Source organism: Jaminaea rosea (genome assembly GCF_003144245.1).
Source record: "Jaminaea rosea strain MCA 5214 unplaced genomic scaffold BDZ90scaffold_13, whole genome shotgun sequence".
Classification (NCBI taxonomy): Eukaryota; Fungi; Basidiomycota; class Exobasidiomycetes; order Microstromatales; genus Jaminaea; species Jaminaea rosea.
Window position 1 is genome coordinate 496,989 of NW_020289987.1, and position 20,462 is coordinate 517,450.

The 20,462-nt window shown below is 58.1% G+C and overlaps 11 protein-coding genes across 11 annotated transcripts; 8 read left to right on the top strand and 3 right to left on the bottom strand.

Annotated features, from left to right (window-relative positions):
• Positions 1-60: 60 nt before the first annotated feature.
• BDZ90DRAFT_281267 (hypothetical protein) lies at positions 61-2,846 on the bottom strand. The gene is made up of 4 exons (XM_025509347.1): positions 1,479-2,846; positions 1,139-1,401; positions 264-1,070; positions 61-182 (listed from the first exon to the last, which is right to left on the bottom strand). The coding sequence occupies exons 1-4, from the start codon at positions 2,775-2,777 to the stop codon at positions 104-106; spliced, it is 2,448 nt and encodes an 815-aa protein (XP_025360491.1). The 5' UTR covers positions 2,778-2,846; the 3' UTR covers positions 61-103.
• A 268-nt stretch (positions 2,847-3,114) lies between these two features.
• Positions 3,115-4,348, top strand: BDZ90DRAFT_246945 (alpha/beta-hydrolase; the record flags this gene model as incomplete). Its single annotated transcript, XM_025507581.1, has 3 exons — positions 3,115-3,549; positions 3,636-4,190; positions 4,295-4,348. The coding sequence occupies 3 exons, from the start codon at positions 3,115-3,117 to the stop codon at positions 4,346-4,348; spliced, it is 1,044 nt and encodes a 347-aa protein (XP_025360492.1).
• BDZ90DRAFT_65374 (hypothetical protein) lies at positions 3,971-7,619 on the top strand. Its single transcript, XM_025509751.1, has 4 exons — positions 3,971-4,190; positions 4,295-5,768; positions 5,855-6,821; positions 6,901-7,619. Exons 2-4 carry the CDS (start codon positions 4,397-4,399, stop codon positions 7,286-7,288), a joined length of 2,727 nt encoding a protein of 908 aa, XP_025360493.1. The 5' UTR covers positions 3,971-4,190; positions 4,295-4,396; the 3' UTR covers positions 7,289-7,619.
• Positions 7,620-8,279: 660 nt separating this feature from the next.
• On the bottom strand, positions 8,280-9,101 carry BDZ90DRAFT_228212 (hypothetical protein; the record flags this gene model as incomplete). Its single annotated transcript, XM_025504797.1, has 4 exons — positions 8,280-8,352; positions 8,455-8,646; positions 8,701-8,774; positions 8,853-9,101. 4 exons carry the CDS (start codon positions 9,099-9,101, stop codon positions 8,280-8,282), a joined length of 588 nt encoding a protein of 195 aa, XP_025360494.1.
• A 521-nt stretch (positions 9,102-9,622) lies between these two features.
• Positions 9,623-10,199, top strand: BDZ90DRAFT_281269 (ribonuclease H-like protein; the record flags this gene model as incomplete). The annotated part of the gene is made up of 2 exons (XM_025509348.1): positions 9,623-9,881; positions 9,954-10,199. Coding segments are annotated over exons 1-2 (426 nt in total), but the record flags the coding sequence as incomplete, so codon positions are not given.
• A 1,807-nt stretch (positions 10,200-12,006) lies between these two features.
• BDZ90DRAFT_275728 (ribonuclease H-like protein) lies at positions 12,007-13,757 on the top strand (the record flags this gene model as incomplete). The annotated part of the gene is made up of 6 exons (XM_025508897.1): positions 12,007-12,196; positions 12,271-12,539; positions 12,613-12,694; positions 13,061-13,237; positions 13,327-13,589; positions 13,685-13,757. Exons 1-6 carry the CDS (start codon positions 12,020-12,022, stop codon positions 13,755-13,757), a joined length of 1,041 nt encoding a protein of 346 aa, XP_025360496.1. The 5' UTR covers positions 12,007-12,019.
• Positions 13,758-14,263: 506 nt separating this feature from the next.
• BDZ90DRAFT_233895 (ribonuclease H-like protein) lies at positions 14,264-15,292 on the top strand. Its single transcript, XM_025506809.1, has 3 exons — positions 14,264-14,520; positions 14,599-14,867; positions 14,947-15,292. Exons 1-3 carry the CDS (start codon positions 14,350-14,352, stop codon positions 15,026-15,028), a joined length of 522 nt encoding a protein of 173 aa, XP_025360497.1. The 5' UTR covers positions 14,264-14,349; the 3' UTR covers positions 15,029-15,292.
• Positions 15,293-15,444: 152 nt separating this feature from the next.
• Positions 15,445-16,717, bottom strand: BDZ90DRAFT_262084 (ribonuclease H-like protein; the record flags this gene model as incomplete). Its single annotated transcript, XM_025508441.1, has 3 exons — positions 15,445-16,120; positions 16,200-16,477; positions 16,565-16,717. 3 exons carry the CDS (start codon positions 16,715-16,717, stop codon positions 15,445-15,447), a joined length of 1,107 nt encoding a protein of 368 aa, XP_025360498.1.
• Positions 16,718-17,061: 344 nt separating this feature from the next.
• BDZ90DRAFT_281272 (ribonuclease H-like protein) lies at positions 17,062-17,692 on the top strand (the record flags this gene model as incomplete). Its single annotated transcript, XM_025509349.1, has 3 exons — positions 17,062-17,232; positions 17,314-17,585; positions 17,665-17,692. 3 exons carry the CDS (start codon positions 17,062-17,064, stop codon positions 17,690-17,692), a joined length of 471 nt encoding a protein of 156 aa, XP_025360499.1.
• Positions 17,693-18,327: 635 nt separating this feature from the next.
• BDZ90DRAFT_233896 (ribonuclease H-like protein) lies at positions 18,328-19,318 on the top strand. The gene is made up of 3 exons (XM_025506810.1): positions 18,328-18,537; positions 18,614-18,888; positions 18,990-19,318. The coding sequence occupies exons 1-3, from the start codon at positions 18,379-18,381 to the stop codon at positions 19,048-19,050; spliced, it is 495 nt and encodes a 164-aa protein (XP_025360500.1). The 5' UTR covers positions 18,328-18,378; the 3' UTR covers positions 19,051-19,318.
• A 365-nt stretch (positions 19,319-19,683) lies between these two features.
• BDZ90DRAFT_262087 (hypothetical protein) lies at positions 19,684-20,332 on the top strand (the record flags this gene model as incomplete). Its single annotated transcript, XM_025508442.1, has 3 exons — positions 19,684-19,842; positions 19,914-20,191; positions 20,272-20,332. 3 exons carry the CDS (start codon positions 19,684-19,686, stop codon positions 20,330-20,332), a joined length of 498 nt encoding a protein of 165 aa, XP_025360501.1.
• Positions 20,333-20,462: the final 130 nt, after the last annotated feature.

Consider the following 20,462-nt stretch of genomic DNA (forward strand, 5'->3'; position numbering starts at 1 on the left):
GAGTGTGCAACGAGACGAAAGAGTGTGGTATTCCATTGCAAGCCGAATCGAGAATCGAAACGTGAAAAGTGGAGTGTCCGTCGCTTAGCAAGCGTCGTGTCGATCAAAATGGGCCTCGCAAGTGTGTGGCAGGCCCAAAGTAATAGTCGAGGTGGGTGAAGCATCGGCTCACCGAAGGAAGGCTGTGGTGGTCAAACGAGGAGATCAACATTCAGCCCTATTCGCCCACCACGCTAGCTTGCTCGCTCGCTCGCTTAACTCACCTCTCGGTAGCATAAGTAGTGATCTCACCCAAATCATGCGCCTCCTTCAATGGCATGCTGACCGGCAGAATGATATCCATCTCCACCGTCAAATCGTCCCCCGTATGATAAACCTCACAACTACTGACGAACTGCACGCTCCTAAATCGCACAACTAAGTAGAGGATGCGCGCCAATTCCTGCGTAGAAGCACGAGCGCCCGAAAGCTTAGTCGTCGTCTCGACCAGGGTTCCCAGCCACTCGCTGATAATGTAAAGCGAAAGGACTATCCCACCAATAGGGTCCAGAGCGGGCATCTTGAGCCACGAACCCAGGAAGGGGAAAGTGAGAGAGAAGATGTTGAACACAACATCATTCTGACTATCCTGGGCAACAGCGCGTACCCCACTCGAGTGGGAGTGACGATACAGCAACCACATGACCGTCTTGATTCCAATGGTGGCCAGCATGAACCCTACGCCCAACAAGGGTAGACTGGCAGGTTGACCATCCTTCCCTGCCTCAGGGTCGCGACCTGTCTGTACGACTGTCCAGAATCTGCCGCAGGACTCTACGAGGACTTGACAGAAGGAGGCGATCATTAGTACCGAGAAGATGACTACGCCTAGGGGTTCGAAGTTCTTCTTGCCGCGAGGGTACTTGAAGTACGAGGCTGTGCTCTTGAATGCGACGAATTTTGAGGCGGCGAAGATGATGATGGTGGAGAGGAGATCGAGGGCCGAGTCCACTAGTGAGGCGAGGAGGGAGACGGAGCTGGAGGAGAGGACGGCGACGGCTTTTCCGAGGAGAAGGAGGATGTTGATCAACCTGCGCGCAGGGAGAGATGTCAGCTTGACGACCAGTGTTACCTCGAAGGGAGGCGAGGCGCAACCCACAGATTGAGGTTGATCGCAAACTGAACAGAACGCTCCTCCCCTTCTTCCCGCTCCTCCCACCCAGGTACAGCCTTACGCAATGCTTGGCGATCGCGCTCTCTTCGGCCACCAGGTAGGTCGGCCAGCTGGTCCCGATCCTCGTCGGTATCCGGTGGCGTCGTGGCTGAAGAGGCATTGTTGGCGCCCACAGTGACGGCGGCTTTGGCTTGATCGCGGGCATCGCGGAGCTGTTGCTGGTCTTTGAGACGTCGATCGAGGGAGCCCTGCGCGCGCGTGTGTGTGAGCGTGAGGATCGTGTCAGTGGAAGACAATTGCGCGATGCTGCGCGCTCGCTGCTCACCTCCTCGGACCCTTCTGGCCCCTCGATGGCAGCGATCTCCCTTCCAGCAGGCGTGGTAGCTCTGACTACGACATGAGTCGGTACACTATTCCCGCCCCCATTCTGCGCCTGCGTCTGCGTCTGCGTCTGGCCCATCCCTCCATACTGTCCCGTACTCTTGCTCTTCGGCCTGCCCCTTTCCCTCCTCTCCTGACCCTCCAAGAGGCGGCGTCGCTCCCCCTGATTCTGGCTCTGACGGGGCCGTGGTCCCGCCTCGGACGGCTCCGGTTCAGAGTCCGAGTCGAAGCCACTCTCATCCTCGCTCGCTGTGCGCTGCGGCTTGAGTGGAGGCGGCTGGGTGATTGTTGTGGACGACTTCTTGCTCAGCGAGGAGGGTGGAAGAGGTGGTGGAGTAGAAGGCGGTGGTGTCGCTTCACTGTAGCGCAGCCAACCCAGCCCAAAAGCGTTTGCCGCTCGAGTGCCAAAGCTGTTCCTCACATCTCCTTCGGGAAAACGGCGTGTCCCAACTCCGTGACTCTCTTCATCCCCCAGCACACTAGGGCGATGCGCTCTTCTCCCTCTCCTGGCGCGATGAGGCGCACGAGGAGAATCATCGTCATCGCTGCTCGTCGCGACATAAGCCGGACTGCGCCCGCCTTCCGGCGTCCCATTTGCAAGGAGATGCATCAATCCTGTATGACTCGTCGTCCTTCCACCCAACATATCGATGCGCCTACTGACCCCTACTCCCGGATGCTTCTCGTACTTTGCCGCTCTCCCCAATGCCTCCTCTACCTCCTGCATCGTCCCAAAGCGACGTAGCACCTCAGCAGGGAACTGCGAGTCGAGGATAACGTCTGCGGTTCTCCATCCATCGAGGACGTAATTCAAGTCGGCATAGTAGCTTCTGAGCGCGGCTTTGATCTTGCGGGGTTTGCCCTTGCATTGCTCCTCGATGGCTTCCTCCGTCATTCGTTTCTCCTCGTACCAGCCCGACCGCGAGTCGACCAAGTCGGTGAGGCCGGCGAGGGAGAGGTCCGCAACCGAGGACGAGGCGGCGTAGGGGAAGGGATGGTGCTTGTGGGCGCGATGCGGGTTGTGATGTGGGGAGGGAGAGCGGGTCCGATGGCCGTGATGCGCATGGTGGTGGTGGTAGTGGTGGTGTTGGTGACCATCTGCCGAAAACCGATAGGGGTCGGGCTGTGGATCGTAGAGGCTGCTCGTCACATGGCTGAGTGGGGTCGCCCTCTTTGGCGCTGTTGCAGGTCCTGATGAAGAGGAGGTCGGAGGCGGTGGATCGCTGGATGGCGATGAGGCCATGACAATGGGCTGCCCGGGTGGAGATGTCGAGTGACAAGGGAGACGGGGAAAAAGAAACAAGACTCAAACAGATGCAGACGCAGACGCAGACGCAAAGACAACGGCAACTGCCAAGTGCCATCTGCGACGCCAGCCACCTGCAGCCCAGACGCCGCCCCGCTGGTCCAACTCATCTCGCCTGGCGAGTGACAATTCCTGAGGTCCGTGCTCATGCAGACGAGTGACGATTCGGACAAGTCCCAAGGACTCCACGTTTCCCTCAGGACGTCGCTGCTCTGGTTCTCTCCCTCTATCTTTGCTCCTCGACCGCATCATCAAACAGCCCCCTCTTCAAAACATGTCGACAACCAACAGTCTCTACGCCCCCTTCCACGACGTCGGCTTCAAGGCCCACGACGTCAAGATCCCATCACCGGCGCACGACCCTACGCTTGACCTGACCATTCATGCATTGGTCTTTGAGCCCGAATCCCCCGCCCAGCACACCCTGCTCCTCCTTCATGGGCACCCGCAATCCAACCTCATCTGGCTGCGCGCCGCTCCCAAGCTCGTTGCAGAGCTCAAAGGCACTACGCGGATCATCATACCCGATCTGAGGGGACATGGTAAGAGTACGGCAGTTTCCGTCGAGAGGGACGAGAAGGGGCAGTATAAGGATGAGGTTGCGAGGGGAAGGTACACAAAGAGGGAGATGGCGAGGGATATGGTGGAGCTGGTCAAGGCGGTGGGTGGGCATGAGAAGTTTTACATCCTGGCACACGACAGAGGAGCTGTGAGTACCGTACATCACAGCCGTTTGAGCAATGCCCGCGTATGTGTTGAACCAATTCTCGGCCTCCCCCCCACGCTCCCCTTCAGCGCGTCGCCCATCGCCTATCTCTAGACTACCCCGAGAGCGTGCACTCCCTCCTCATCTTGGACATAGCACCCACGGTCGACGTGTACCTCAACACGGACCTCCGTTTCGCCCTCTACTACTGGCACTGGTTCTTCCTCGTCCAACCCCACCCGATTCCGGAGCAAATGATCCTCGGAGCTCCTCAAGCCTATATCAAGAAGATGACCGTCATGAATCAGAAGGGCGGGGTGCACGGAGGAGAGGAAGAGGTGCATCCCAAGGAGATACTGGAGAGTTACACCAAGACGTTGCAAGATCCGGCGTACGTGGAGGCTACGTGCGAGGATTATCGACAGTCCAGCCCTCTTGGTCTGGACTTTGAACATGACAAGGAGTCACGAGCGAAGGGGCAGAAAGTACAGGCCCCGTTCAGGGTCTTGTGGGGTGCTAATGGGATCGTGGAGAATCTCTATGGGAGAGAGAAGCAGTTGGCCTTTTGGAGGGGGTGTTGTGAACGACTGGATGAAGAGGGGAGCAAGGCTGTTCCGAGTGGTCATTATATTCCTGAGGAATTGGTGAGTGTCGGTCTTGTTGAGCGAGGTCGTGGTACTGCCATGTCGTGTGCTGCTGTGCTGACGCCAGGCCTCTTTCCGTCCGTGCGTGCCTCGCGCTCGCTCAGCCCGACACTGTGGTGGAGAGTGCGCTCGACTTCTTCAAGCTCACTTTGAAGTGAGACATACGCTCGCTCGCGGCTCGGCACGCACGCACGTCCAGCAATGACATGCATCTCGTCGTCCGTCAGGTCGAGTTGGGTCGACGCCTGGCTGCTGCTGCTGCTGTTTGCCTTTGCACCACACGCCTCGATCTCGACCTTGGGCACGCGCCCGCCTGGATGCCAAATCGACCCAGCGATCAACTGAGCTCCTCGCCCCTTTCATCCCCTCCCTCGCCTCCCTCCTCATCTTCTCTGATACCCTTTCCTCGCTCCCACTCGCCACCACCTGCACAATTCGTTCCTGAGCCGCGTCCTTCTGCTGCTCATCAACGGCCACGCACCTCCGTCGCCGCCGCCGCCGCCGCCGCCGCGCATCCCGCTCCGGGCCTATCACTGAGCGCCACTCTGTTCCTCTTCGGCCTGCCAGTGCGACGCCTCATGTCTCTGCCTGCTTCTCCCCCTCATCTCTTGCCTCTTGAGCTAACCGCTCACGGCTTTGTCCCAGCGAGCAAGACGATAGCCAGTACGTCGACGTCTTTCTCGCTGCCCAGGACGCCTTGGGTTGGTCCCCCGCCTGGAGGAGCGACAACAGCAGCAGCAGCAGCAGCAGCCACGCCTACGCACATACGCTTGTCACTCTCACCAGCAGCACCAGCAGCAGCAGCCAAGACACGCAACACCATCGTGGCGCGTCGCTCCCATCTTACCATTCCATCGCGCACCACATCTCTCCCCACCAAACGAATCCTCACGGCTGTGATCCGCAACCACTCTCGCCCCTTTAGCGCTAACGCTACGACGAGCCACAGTCACGCCGCGGCCCTTGCTGCTGCCCAACGCTCCACCAGGCCCAAGAACACGGTCCGCCCCTTTTCGGCTCCTTCGCCTACTTTTGTCCGCTCGACTTCCCCTGCCCATTTTATGGGTGCAATCGTGAATGCGAGTACCAAGATCACAACGCACCGTAACCAGGGGACAATGACGACCAGTACGACGACGAGGCCCGTCTTCCCCATGCCTGCGCCACCAAGGATGTTTGGAAAACAAGACAGTGCAGAGAGGCCCAAGTCGAGCAAGCTGGACGCCGTGGGCGATGGGCCCAACGTCAACAGGAGCGCCGAGTCACCCGTTGATACCCCTATTTATCGCAAGCCGCCGCCTCCCCGCCCTCATTACACTGGCACCAGCACCAGCGTCGATAGCAAGGCGGAGCGAGATCTGCCCACTCCACCTTCTCCACGCTCTCCCTCGCACCATCAGCCCATGTTCGACAGCGTATCCCCCTCTGCCCTCTACATAGTGGACAAGACCATGAAGGGGCAAGGCTTGCCTAATCTCAAGTTCATCATCGATGGTCATTCCACTTCGAGCACGACGGGCATGGCGGTTTATGCTTGGAGGGAGGTGATTGAGAGGGTGTGCCCGAAGTTGATTGATGGTAAGTCGAGTTGGCTGCAGGCGAGAGAGATCGGAGGGGCTGGCTGGCTGACTGCGATCCTCTTCCTCCTCGTCGCCCGCACACAGAGATATCAGACGATGGCCTACTCATCCTCGAAGGGGATCTCACCATCCCGCATCCAGCCCGCGCGCTACAGCACAATCGCTCTACCACGACGACTGCCACTCACAACGCCCGCCGCATGAGTGCCTCGAGCCGCACGAGCGCGCGCCACCCCATGCCCACGCCAGCAAGCGTGCCCCTCCTCTCCCTCCCCGGCACCGCCAATACCGACAATGACATCCCCAAGCCAGACCCAATCCCGCGCACCCAGTCCATCTCCCAAGCCCAAGTAGCCGCACTGGCCGAGCTGGCGCTCAACGTCGAGCTAGAGGCGGAAGCTGCCAAACAGCGTAGTCCACCCCGCGCCATCTCGCCCTCTTCTACCCCTGGCCGCAAGATTCGCGCACGCCTCCTCTCCCTCCGCAAAGTGGGCGGGGCTGGTCGACATGAGAGTGGGGGCAGCGATTCGACCGAGCGCAATGACTCTGCTGCAACGAAGGGCGTGAGGCGTGGGTCGGCTTGGTGGGATCAGCTGGCCCACCAACCCATCGTGGCTCCTCCTCCAGCTCCTCCTCCCCTACCACTGCCGCCGCTGGGCAGAACACATCCCGGCTCAGAGAGGACGCAAAGTGCTCCTAAGCTCAGTGACCCTTCGAGCTTCTCCGCCAACGGCAGTGGTCACAGCGGCGTTCAAGAGGAGAGAAAGCGATCTCTCTCTTCGCTCAACAGTCTGCGCCCCAAGTCACTCCTCTCTGGTGCGCCTCGTCCTCGATCGAGCAAGGTCTCTGGTGAGGGTAGTAGGAGTTTGCTCAAGATGAGCTCCTCGAGGAGGGGGAGCAGGAGCATTCATAAGGAAGGCGAGGAAGGGGAACAAGATGCAGAGGAGATGGAGATGGGATTGATCCCTCGTATGGGGAAAGTACATGGCGAGCTGGTAAGAGTCAGGGGCTGCGACCTGGAGACATTGAGGGCTTTGATCTTCTACTTGTGGTAAGTCGTCATGCACCCTCCAGCTTTATCGTTGATCCTCCTCATCTCAGGCTGACCCCTCCCCTCTCCCCGCACACAGCACCAACCAAGTACACTTCCACCCCTCCGCCACCCCGACGGGTCCAACCCCCCCATCACCCCCCCTCTCCCCCCTGCACGGGTACACCCTCTCGCTTCAACTCTCCCTCCCCTCCCTCCTGCACCTCTCTCACACTTCCCTCCTCTCCCCCCCCTTCCTCACACCAAGTACGGTCCTCTCCCACCTGCTCAGCCCTTTTGCTCAACGTTTCCCGGCAATTAGGCGCGAGTGGCTTCGTTATGCTAGGCAGAGCTGGGATGAGGTGAGGGGGTCAGAGGGGAGTAAAGAGGTGTGGAGGAGGTTGGCCAGGGGTGAGTTGGAGGGAAGTGAGGGAGCGTTGATGGAGTTGATGGGTGGGTTGGGGGTGGGGAAGGGAGTGGGGGTGTGAGACGTTCTCCGCATCTCCACGATGAACATGACGACGAGGTGACGATGTTTATCTTTTGCACACCTTCTTCCCTCCATTCCATCCTGCGAGCTGAATGCTCGACGCTGCGCTATGGTCTACACTATTTTTATTCGCCTCCACTCACGCACCTGTTATTCAGTATTATCGTCTTGTCCTTCTTCTTCGACTCTGCATAGATCTCTTTATACCTCGCTGCTCTTGAAAATTGCGTACCTGCTTATCCCTTACACAGGACCGGTGTGTGCTCTGCGAATTACGAGGTCGAGATCAAGGTCGACGTCGACGTCGAGGAGGAAGCCGTAATGGCGATTAAGGTCGCGCCTCGTGCCTCTCCTCGCCTCGTCGCTACGGTACTGTACAACACTCTTCCTTGTCCTCACAAGCTCAACCGTCACTCATCGTCAGTACCGACCAGCATCGAGATCAACTCGATTCTGAATTGATGAATGCTCAAGGACCACGCCACAGAAGGGGAAGGCTGAGTCAAGAAGAGGAAAAGAAAAGAAAGGAACGTAAGGTGGGGCAGGTGGGAACGCGGCCAAGCCTCTACCGGTATGGATGGAGGCTGGTAGGGAAAAGAGAAGAGAGGAGAGAGGAGAAGGAGCAATAGACTTCTTTTTAAGCTCAAATGGTGCTTTGAAGCAGCCTCGTTGGGGCCTGGTGGTGTGGTGTGGTGTTGGGAGAGAAGGGAAGGAGTTGGAAGAGGTGGCCCGTTCTACGGCGATGAGAGGTGAGGAGCAAAGCTTGTCAATTTTGGGTGGGTGTCTTGCAGTGGTAGTTGAGGTCATGCTCATTGTTGAGCTGGTGTGTCTTGTCGAATCGAGTTCGAGGTGATGGCATTGTGCCGTAGGCTGGTATCACGGTGCGGATGAGCTGAGGTAGGTGGGTACTGTATTGCTGCTGCTGGTCGTGTCTTTGCGGCTGGAGATCGAGTATGATTGGGACTGGTGAGCCTGCTTCTAGGCTTAGTTTAGTGAGCGTTGATGTAAGGGACAGGGACCTGCCTGTCCTGAGCAGCACGGCGGACTGCGTCCTCAGCGAGCCTAGCGAGCGAGCGACGAAGGCATGAGGAGCAGAGCCAGAGTCAGCTTCCCATTATCTCGACACCATCTGCCTGCTTGGCAGCCACGACAGCGCGCACTCACTTGGCTGCTTTCTTGATCTCCTTGCCCGGCTTCTCGACGTGGACAAATTCGACGGTGTGGCCAGCAGAGCGACGCTGCTTGACTGCCTTTTTGATGTCAGCCATGAGCTCAAGGGTGGCAGGAGCCTCGTCCTCGAAGGCGGTGAAGCGCACTGTGCTCGTGACGCTGGGCGGCGAGGGGAGTTGATGTGGTCTGAGTGCGGAGAAAAGAGACAGAGTAGTGGCGCGGCACGCGGGTGCTCACCACTTGACAGCAAAGTCATTGTCTGACTTGATGACTAGGTTGGCAGAGGGGGCAGCATCGAGGAGACGATTCAGGGCCTGTCCCGCGAGGAGTGGACCGCTCGACGATGTTCAGCTCGAGCTCAGCTCTATCATCTCCCCGCCGCTCGCACTCACGTAGAGCTCAGCCCAGTGACTATTGTCAGTACGAGGCGCGAGAACCTGCTCGCTCAGATTGTGGTGTCGGTAATGCCCGTCTTCGTAGTAAATGCCAATACCAGCACGACCATCGGCGGCGATGAGGCGGGAAGGAGAGGAGCTGTTGCTGTTGTTGTTGCTGGTGGGCGAGGAGCCGCGACGGCGGTTAGGAGTCGTGGTGCCCTTGACCGGCGAGGACGAGCCGTGAGTCCAAATGTTAATGGGCATCTTGATGAGAGAGTGTGAGGCAAGGCACGTCTTTGTGAGAGGAGTCTTGAGGGTGATGAGGACGAGAGACAAAGGGAGTGATGAGCAGGAGGGAAAGAAGAGAAGAGGGATCCAGCGAGCGAGCAGTCGCTGAGCTGGCTGAGTCTCTCACTCCGCCAAGAGACTCCGAGTCAGTGTCGTCACCGCCACTCAGCGAGGCTCAGCCAAGCTCAGTGGTCGACGAAGCCACCGTCAGCTCTTCCTGTCGAGACCAACAAGGAGAGCAATTTGCTGACGCCCGCTTGACATCAGCTTGCCCGCCCGCCCGCCCGATTCTCGTCCTTTCCGAGCTCGAGTGTTGGTCTCGCATCCAGCCAAAGACGGCCTGTGTCTCCCTCCTACTTCCGTGTCAGGGTCCGCTTTGAAGCCGCGATGTCAAGTTTAGTCGCACATCGAGTCGCGGCTCTCGCGACGGCACATCAAAGGCGGCTCGTGCGGCACCAGATGGAAGGTCCATCAGCACCCGTCTCACACACGCTCACCTTCGCCTCCAAGAATGCCGCTTTGGCCCCTTGTTGTATCTTCTGCATCTTTTACTCCTATCCAACCCATCCTCTGATCATGACTCTTCCAACGACCACCTATATCATCTACACCGACGGGGCCTGCCACGGCAACGGCGCCAATCCAGCGCTCCGGCAGGCGGAAGGTGCCATTGGCATCTATAGCGAAGATCTCGACGTCATGGAGCGACTTCCAGAGCAGATGCGTCCTCATACTGCAGACAAGTCTGAATTTTGGGCGAGTGGAAGCAGCTCTTTGTCCCATCTCTGTACAGTAGCTGACGATGCCCCTTCTCCCCCTCGCGACCAGGCCATCTACCGAGCGCTGCAGGAGGCTCCGCCCATTCGACCGCTTCTGATCAGGACGGACTCAACACAGTGCATCAATACGCTCACCATCTGGTACTACGAATGGGTCGCACACGGCGGGCTCAAAACGAATGGGCGGAAAGACAAGAACTACAACTTGATCCGTGACATCATGGATGAGATTCTGCTGCGCAGATCACGAGGCCAGATGGTCAGCTTCAAGCACGTTTTGGGCCACTCGGGAAATGTTGGCAATGAGAGAGCGGACATGTTGGTCATTGGAAAAGAGCCTTCATCGAGACAAAAAAGATAGTGAGCTGACCGCTGCTACCTTCCTCCCTGCACCGGCCTCCTCGTCCGCTCGCAATCAGGCTTGCTCAATTGGCGCTGCAGTATCCAATCGTTGACGATGTCATTGGTTGGACCTATAGGTACCCGGTCAGGAGCAAGGAGCAAGAGCGCGAACTTCCCGATGTCTCTCTCTAACCACACGTTGGACGGCCGATGCTTCAAGCTGCGATACTGTCCAGCGGCATGCGCAGCGCAACCCAGCAATGGGCTTGTCTCTCTTCTTGCTTACAGTAGCGTCGCCTATGAGTCCAGTTTAACACCGTGGCATCGGGCAAAATTTTCGTCTGTCTCCATGTACTGTAAGCGCTGTCACCGTCGTGTCTTGATGCATGGTACCAATCAGCACTTGTGACCCAGCCGCGGCTTGGCCGAGCGTAACGACAGAGCAAGCCGCTTTCCTGCCTTTCCGTTTGCCCCTGCTGCGCGTTTCTCATCTTGTCCTCACGACCATCACACTCAATTCGCTACCTCAAGAACAACACGCGCTCATGGCTCCGCTCGTCATATACACCGACGGTTCTTGCCCAGGCAACGGCTATCCATACGCTCGAGGCAGCATCGGTGTCCACTGCCGCTTGTTTGAGCTCAGCGAGTCGCTGCCTGAGGACATGCGTCCTCACACCAGTCCAATGGCTGAGATGTATGTGGGTAATCAACTTTGCGAGGCAGCCTCCAACTTTACGAAGGGGAGAAAGCTCACCCCTCACCTCTCTCGCCCAACACACGCAGGCCATCCTTCGCGCCCTCGAAACGGCCCCCTGGACTTCCCTCACGATCCGCACCGACTCCGAGCTGAGCGTCGACATTTGCAATGGCCTCGCTGACCGCTGGAAGAACAATGGCGGCAGGACCTCGTCGGGCAAGAGGCCCGCCAATTGGGATCTCGTCGTTGATGTGATGCAAGAGATTACCAACTACCGCTGCAATGGGCATCTGATCAAGGTCGAGTATGTGCCTGGCCATGCTGGTCATCCGGGAAATGAGAGGGCTCACAAGTGAGTCTGTAGGGCTATGACCTCGCACATCGAGCAGCATGCTCAATCCTCTTGACCTCCACTATTGGCCTCTTGCACCCAGCCTCGCTCAGGGGACCGCCCTTCCTCGTAGCCGCTAGGCTCAGAGCATGCCGCGCACCACGGCAGACGATCGTCCTCCTCCGCAGACTTGTCTTGCGGCCCAAAAGCTCGACATTTTTGCCCCTTATCCTGTTTTCTCGACAAGATCTTTTCACCTCGCCAACTTGACAAGATCAACAACAGAGGCAACCTAGCATTGAGGTGCCTCGTCTCTCTCTCTTGCACTCGTGCTCGCCGCGAGTTACAGAGCATCCCATGATTCCTCTTCTTGCGATTCGCTTGTGTTTTCAATGTCAATCATTCAGCCGCCTGTTGAGCGTTTCTGATTCGACACAGTAAAGTAAGACATTGGCTGACGCCTGCTTGACGCTCGCTCGCCCGCTCAAGCCCGCCCGTGTTGGTCTCGCATCCAAAATGCCACCCTTTGCCTGTCCCCCACTTCCCACTTCCAAATCTCACTCCTCTCCTTGACGCTCGTGCGACTCGACGCGGCGACACGGTCAACGATGGCGGCCCGTGCGGTGACACATGGAAGCTCGCTCAGCACCCGCTGATCCCATGTTCCACTCAGTGGGTCGGAGGCGACGCTTGGACCTCTTCTCTCTTTCGATACGACAATCATCTACAACTGCTCTCTGCAATGAGCTGGTACATCATCTACACAGATGGGGCTTGTCGGCGAGGAAAAGACGCTGATCCGCGATACTCTGAGCTACAATCGGAGGCAGCAATTGGTATCTTCACGGAGGATCACGATGTTCTCGAACGACTGCCAGACACTATGCGTCCTCACTCTGCTATCAAGGCTGAGTTCTATGTGGGTCAATCGAGGCTTCCAAGCAAAGTTGGTCTGTTCCATGCTAAGTCTCTACAATTCCTCCGCACGACCAGGCAATCTTCCGCGCTCTCGAAGACGCCCCACCTCTGCGCCCTCTCCTGCTGCGCACCGATTCAATGCAATGCGTCGACTCTCTGAACAAGTGGTACCACCACTGGAGACTCAGCGGCGGCTTCAAGACGGATGGAAGAAGAGTGGCCGATTGGGGGCTGATTCAGTCGATCATGCAAGAGATCCTTCAACGCCGAGCCCGCTCTCAGGTGGTGAGGGTCGAACACGTATTGGGGCATTCGGGTGAGAAGGGAAACGAGAGAGCAGACCTGTGAGTCAGTGGAGGTGCAGGCGATTGCTCACCTGGCTCATCACGCTGCTCCTTGACCCGCTTCATTCCGCAGGCTGGCTAAGCTGGCGCTGCAGCAACCTATCATCGACGATGTCATTGGCTGGACCTATACGTACCCAGTCGCAAACAAAGGGGTAGAGCGCGGCGGGCCCCATCTCTAGTTCTCAGTGGTCGCTACATTCACGAGCAATGCTATTGCCAGGCTCATTTCATGCTCATCTCCTCTGTACTCTTATGATTCACCTCACATTGAGCAGATGACGACGCGGGTTGGCTCTGCTCTTTTTGTCCTTCACTGTATCGCAAGCTGTTGCACACATTGAGCGTCCCTTTGACAATGTCTGCGCAGCTACGTCAGGTAGACCGTGGCGATGCTGTGACCGAGCAAGGCCAAGTCGGCTTTGCGGTCTCCCCGCCCGGCATCGCAGCACGAACAAGCAGATACATCTTCTCTCGCCCCTTTCCTTCCCTTCTCTCCACACAACATCGAACGATCACAGACATTGCAAACCATGAGCAACAAGTACGTTGTATACACCGACGGAGCTTGCCGCGACAATGGCTCTCGCACCCGTCGCCCCGAAGGCGCCATCGGTATCACCTCTGAGCTCGGCGACGTCTCTGAGCGCCTGCCTGAGAGCATGAGGCCCCACATCAACAACAAGGCTGAGCTTTGGGTGAGCGACCGAGTGCAGTACTGTGTTTCCTCAAAATCGCCCACTTGACGACTGACAGTGCCTCTTTGCCCGTCGTGAACCACCACCAGGCCATCTACAAAGCCCTCCGCGCTGCACCCTACCACAGGCCCATCGAGCTGTGGACCGACTCTTCGGACTGCGTTAACACCTTCACCGACTGGTTCTGGGGATGGGAGGACAATGGAGGACGCAAGGCGAACGGTCAGCCCGTCGCCAATTGGAATCTGATCTGCGACATAATGAAAGTCATTCGCTCTCGCCGCAACCAGACCATCAATTTCGGTCATGTCCCTGGTCACGCTAACGTGGCCGGTAATGAGCGTGCTGATCGGTGAGTGGCCGCAGAGACGAAGGAGATTGAGAGCCGCCTTGAGAAGAGTCGACCTGACAATCAGAATACCCCGCCTCTCTTCCATCTTCACTCAGTCTTGCCCGCCAGGCTCTACCCTCCGAGACGACGCACATCGAGTACGCGGGCTACGCTGCCGCCTACTACTAGGTAGTGTCGACTGAGCCACAAGCCACTACAGTCTGAAAGATGACGACTCCGCGTTCTGCTTTTTCCCCTGCAGTCACTCCCTCCAAGACCGCCTATCTGGGTTCCCCCATCGTGGCTAGCAGCGCAGGCAGTCCAGCGTTGAGTCTTTTCTCTCTCTCATTCAAGCTTCGATGTACTTTTAGCACGACCGTCTCTCCCCTCAACACCAATCCCATGTTTCCCCTCACCAATGCAGCGCAACGCCATCTCCCTCTTCCTTCTTCCCCACACGCGCGTCGCGACGAGCTGAGGATCGCCCTCGCTCCCACGGTGTTGCTTTGTTCGCCTCGACACGCTCGCTCGCCCCGCTCGATTAGGACGCACCAGCCTGCCTGCCTGCCTGCCGCCCGGCCGCCCGACCCAGATCCGCCCCGCTCCCACTTGACTTCCCCGCAGGCGCGCTTGCTTGCTTGCTGCACGACGTGCATGACTCCGAGTAGATTAGACGAACAAAGAAAGCTCTCACTAGCGCACGGTGCTCAACATCCAAGTAGCTGCGCACGAGGACGTCCCGCTTCTTTCCTTTCTATCCTCCCCATCACTCCTGCCTGCCATGCCCCCTGCCTGCATCATCTACACCGACGGCGCCTGCGTCAACAACGGCTCGAAGAACCCTTACAACCCAGGAGAGAGCGCCTTTGGCGTGTGCGCTCCTTGGGGGGATCGCTCTGGACGTCTGCCAGCCGATTTGAGGACTCATACCAGCCAGAATGCTGAGCTCTACGTGAGTAGTCGCTGAGCGAGCTCGTCCTGGCATCTGTGCGCTGACCACCTTACGTATCTCTCTACCCTCTCGGCGCAGGCAATCTACATCGCCCTCCGTCAGGCGCCTTACGATCAGACGCTCCTAATCCGCACCGACTCGAGCTACAGTGTCAACACCCTCAATCAATGGTGCTGGAAATGGCGCAACCGCGGCGGGTACAAGTCGGATGGTAATACGCCTGCCAATTGGGGCCTCGTGCAAGCCGTGATGGGCCAACTCGAGGATCGACGCGAGAATGGTCAGAGAGTCCATATTGAGCATGTACGCGGGCATGCTGGATTCGCAGGGAATGAGAGGGCGCACGAGTGAGTATCATAGGTGAGGCTGTGCGCCACTTTCAGCTTCTCCTGCTGACCACCCTTGCCCTCCTCTTCACCCACACAGTCTCGCCCAAAAAGGCCTGCCCCTCCAGCGCAATGACTCGCCCCAGTCTTCGTACGACTCCGACTCCGACTACTACTACTGATAGTCTCGTCGCGAGTCAGATGAGCTCGCTGTTGCGTCCTCATGCCGGGCCTCTGCCGGTGGATGTCCACAGCAGCTCGTCTGTACCAAACGGCCCTGGCGGCCATGTTCTGTGGCTTCTTCCTTTCCTGTGCCCCTTACCCTGCCTATCTTTCCAGCTTGACCTCTTTCATCCAATCCGATTTTTGGCCCCTTCCCCGCGAATGGTGTGACGTCGCACCTCACAGCCTACTGTACTTCGAGCTGCCGAATCTTGAACATCCCGTTTGTGCAGGGGAGCAGACTGAATGAGCCGGAGGAGTCGTCGTGCACAACAGGGATGGATTGCTGTAAGCCGCACCGCAGTGCGAAACAGGGTTGAGCGCGAGTATGTGAGTGAGGCGTGGGCCTTGGCGTCATATGAGGAGCTTCCATGGCTCAGTAGTAGTCGTCCTCGCTGTAGCTTTCTCCGTCGCTGGATCCTCCTCCGTCGCTGGAGCCTCCTCCGTCGCTGGAGCCTCCATCACTGTACCCTGCCCCATCATCATCCCCTCCGTCGTCGTAACCATCATCAGAGCCTGCAATATCAGAGTCGGACCTGTCAGCAACATCTCCCTCATCGACCACGTAGTCGGAGATGTCGTACCCATCGATGGTGAGGCCTTCGGAGTCCTCACTACCGCTATCGTTGTCAGCATAGTCAGCGCCACGGTCGCTCCCATCGTCGACGACTGCCTCAGCGTAGCCGCTGCGCCCAACATGGCCGTTGTCGCGAATGTCGATCTGAGCAAACCCGCTCAAGGCCACAACTTGATCATTGTGACGAGCCTCGTAGTAGCCGGTGTGCGCTCGGGGGGTCTCCCTGTGGGTGGCGGCCTGAATGTAGCCGCTTGTGCCCCTCTCGTGCTCCTCGTAGGGGATGTGCTGAGAGTAGCCGCTGTAAGTAAAGGAGGTGCGATGGCTCTCCTCGAGACTCGAGCTCGGGCTGACGCTGCGAGGACTGTCCCTCTCGTGCTGATAGATGCTCTCCCGATGGTGTTCGCCGCTACATCCATCAGATGCGTTGCTGGTGCTGAAGTATTGATCCTCTTGATCGAAGCCACGTTGAGCGAGACTGCACAGAGGGGAAAACAGTAAAGTGTGAGCAAGCAGGTGCTGGCAAGCCCCTCGATTCTCTCAGCCGTTTCACTCACTCGTGCGCCTTTTCATTGCCCGCATCCCCGCTATGGCCCCTCACAGGCTCAAAGAGCACCTCCTGGCCATACTCCCTACGACGCTCAATCTCCCTCATCGTATCCTGAATCAGATCCCAATTGGCAGGCTCGGTTCCTGCCTTGGTGCGGCCACCCCGTTCAAGCCACTGCCTACCTCGCTGCTTAGGGCCAAATGTCTTCTCGCGATGGTCCGAGTCGGTGCGGATGACAACGGGTTTGTCGTCGAGAGGGGCAAGCTTGAGACCTCGATTGATTGCCTGTCAGCCAGCGTAGGGTCACACAAGGACATGAGCGTCGATTGAAGGCAGGATGTATGCACGGGCTACTCAACGGCACCTGCTCACCGCATGCTCAGCCCTATTGCTAGTCTGCCTCTCAGTCGGAGGAAGACGCTCTGAGATGTCACCGTACTTGGAAGAGACGCCAATAGCCGCACGAGCACCATCTTGGCCATTGCCGCGGCAGGCGCCATCGACGTCGATGACATGCTTTGACATGTTTGTGAAGGATTGATGGCGAAAGAAAGAACGAAAGCAAAGAAGAAAGAGCGGCAAGGCGGCAAAACGCGTTTCCCGCTGCTTTCCGCTGTGACCGTAGAGAGAGCCACGGGTGGGCGGGCGGATCGGTCCTGGGCTCATTCAAGTCCGCGGGGGCGGCGACGGCACGACACAAGGGCGCACGGCAGCTCAGCACGCTCAGTCACACCTTGCCTTCGCACCACAATCTCCTCCCATCCGCATCTTGTCCGAATCATTGCCCCAGTCTTCGATACACGCAGACCAGTCTCGCGCATCAAACTCTCTCTTGGCTTCTGCTTGCCTACCTCGAGTCGTTTGCCACCATGTTCCGTCTCGCCGAACCCTACATCGTCTGGACGGATGGCGCCTGCCACAACAATGGCCGTCATGATGCCGAAGGAGCTTATGGCGTCTATTCGGAGTCTGTGCTCATCTCCAAGCGTCTCTGCGATGTCTGCATGCGCCCTCACACTAACAACAAGGCCGAACTCGTGGTGCGTACAGTACCGAACCCGAATCTCAATCAAACCAGTGCGCTGACCAACTTCCACCCGCACTCGCACCCCCTCTCGCAGGCTATTCAAGCAGCTCTTCACAGCCTGCCCCCACGCATCACAGCCGTCATTGTACGCACCGACTCGGAGCTCTGCGTCAATATCATCAACCGCTGGCACTTTGACTGGGTCAAGAAGGGTGGAGTCAACGCTCAGGGCAAGGTTCCTGCCAATTGGACCTTGATCTGCGACCTGATGGAGAGGATCCACCAGCTACGCAATGATGGTATGTCCGTCGAGGTGGAGCACGTCAGGGGGCATGCGGATGATTTTGGTAACCAGCAGGCGCACATGTGAGTAGAGAGCGAGAGGGCAGGGAGTGGCAGGGATTGACTGCTAACGCGCTTCTGCTTCACGACGACACCGTACCAGGCTTGCTCAACGAGCACTCAAGGCTTGAACTGAGCGTGCAAGGCTCAGGTTGCCCTTCAAGATTGCATCGTCCGTACACACTCCCACTGCGCCGCTCACCAAGGCCAAGACACTCAGCCGTGAACACGCAGGCCAAGCCCCAGTGGCATCAACCAACCAAGCACAGCGCTTCCCATGCCCCGGTTTGCGCTCTCGTCGTGGCTAACACGAGCCCCGAAATCTCTACCACGCATCTTCATTCTACCCCTCTGCATGTAATACCGCCTCCTCATCCTCATAGTCTCCATTCTATCCTGTTGTCCTCTGATGTGCCAGCTTCGCTTTGCGGCAAACAAAGCTAGCAAGTCTGATCTGATTCTTGTTTGCCTATGCCGGCCTGAGAATGTCCCACAGAAATCTGCATCAGTGCTCACAGCTCACCGCCACGGCTCTGACCCCCTGCTCTACCGTATCCATCTCCGGCCCAGGCAAGGTCGTGGTACAGGAGTGTTGGTTGGCCTCCCCGCCGCTTCTCCGCTTCTCCGCCTCCCCGCTTCTCTGCTTCTCCGTCTCTGCGCCTCCCGCCCCCACCTCGCTGCCCTGCAAGAGTGAGTCCAACACTTTTGGTCCGATCCGCCCTACACCGCCGTCGCGCCGCTGGATGCATCTTGACTTGCTTTCCATCTCACCACCCTCACCCCACCCCACACCGCACCACACCACATCATCGTCACGATGGGCAAGGAACACGTCATCCACACCGACGGCGCCTGCCGTAACAACGGGCGCGACAACCCTCAAGGCGCAATCGGCGTCCACTCTGAGCGTGGCAGCATCTCTGAGCGTCTTCCCGCCTCCATGGAACGTCACACCAACAACATGGCTGAGCATGCGGTGCGTCTCCTGCTTTTGTGCTAATCGTAACGATTCACCTCCGACTCAATCGGGCCCACCCTCCCATCGCACACAGGCCATCAATCGCGGCCTCAAGTCCGCTCCCTACGACAACAACCCCGTAGTCATCAAAACGGACTCGGAGCTCTGCCAAAAGACTTTTGGCGGGGGCTGGGCACAGCAGTGGGAGCGCAATGGCGGGCGCACGGCTGGAGGCAGCAAGCCAGCCAACTACGACTTTGTGCAGGACACAATGAAGGAGGTCAACTATCGCAGGTCCCAGGGACAAGATGTGCGCTTCGAGCATGTGAGGGGCCATGCCGGTGACAGCGGAAATCAGAGGGCGCATGAGTGAGTTCAAGGGCGCGAGGGTTGAGGGAGAGATGAGAAGATACAGTATGCTCACTTCACTTTACTTCACTTCACTTCACTTCACTTCACTTCGCTTTCAGCCTCGCTCAGCAAGGACTTGGGCAGGGAGCACCTCAGTACAAGTACGGGGGCCGCTACTAGTTTCGCGGCACCCGCACGGGCACAGCTTCAGACTCAACCCAAACGTGATCTCGTCTACAATTCCTCGTCTCACGCCGTTTCGTACCCTGTCGCTTGACACACTGTACTTCAGCGGCAGCACAAGCAGCGTTGCGTCGAGATGATCCATCTGCTCCTTTCTCCTCTCTCTCTGTATATCCAACTCAATGAGCGACCAGGGCTGCCGAAGCGCTCCCTCGCCGCTATTCTTTCTCGCTCAAGAGCTCTCATCCCAGTCAATCAAAACAGCTTCATTACTTGAACCTTTGGCCGACCGACGCTTCATCATCAACCCTCCCTCTCCCACACAATCTACTGTACTGACGGTCGCCCAGCTTCGAGCCAAGATCATCTCGATCTGCCGAGGGCTTCTACACCATGATGGGACTGGTCATAGGCGACGTTGATCAGGCGCTCTACAAGCGAGGAAAGCTACCGAGTCTTTCTCATCAACTCAGCTTCGTGGTCATCACTCGCAGCAATATCAGCCCGACGAGAAGCTGACCTGCTTTCTCTCTCTCGAGATCCATCTCAGGTGGTCTCGCTCGGTACAAAAGCCAATCACCTCCTTTTCCTCCTTTCTCCACGAAGCTAACCAGTCTCTTCTTCACCACCATGGGCAAGCGCCATGTCGTCCACACTGGTGGAGCCTGCAAGAACAGCGGGGGCAGCAGCCCAAAGGGAGCCATTGGCGTCCATTCTGCTCGCAGCAACATCTCCGAGCGTCTTCCTGCTTCAATGGGACGCCACACCAGTAGCATGGCCGAGCATGCTGTGAGTCACGCTTCGAAGCCAAGATGCTAAATGGCCTGGGCTGAATTGTGATCTCTCACGCGCTTTGACAGGCCATCAACCGCGGCCTCAAGTCTGCACCCCACGACGGCAAGCCCGTGGCGATCAAGACTGACGCGCAGAGCTGCCAGAAGACCTTGAGCGGCGGGGGACGGGCTCAGCAGTCCGCGTCCAGCGGTGGTGGTAACAAGTCCGGGGGTGGCAAGTCTGCCGAGCAAGCCTTGGTGAGGGACACGATGCGCGAAGCTGGTCAGGGTAGGTCGGAGGGACAGAATGTCCACTTCGAGCACGTCAAGAGTGGGGGCAGCGCGGGGAATGTTCTTGCTCACGAGTGAGTGCAGGACGGTCGCGTGTGAGTGTCGCGCTACGACTCGCTGACGAGTACCTCCCTCTGCTCTCTACGCGCGGCAGACTCGCTCAGCAGGCCCTTCAGCCCGGGCAGGCCCGGTCTAAGCCGACCAATGGCCATTAGCGCTCGCATCGAGTCACGGTGCTGATCAAACCCAATCTCGTCACACTGAATCCTCGTACCGCTTCGTCACCGTCCGCTACTCACTTCGACGGCAGCTCAAAGCTGCGTCCAGATTGTGCTCTGTCTTTCA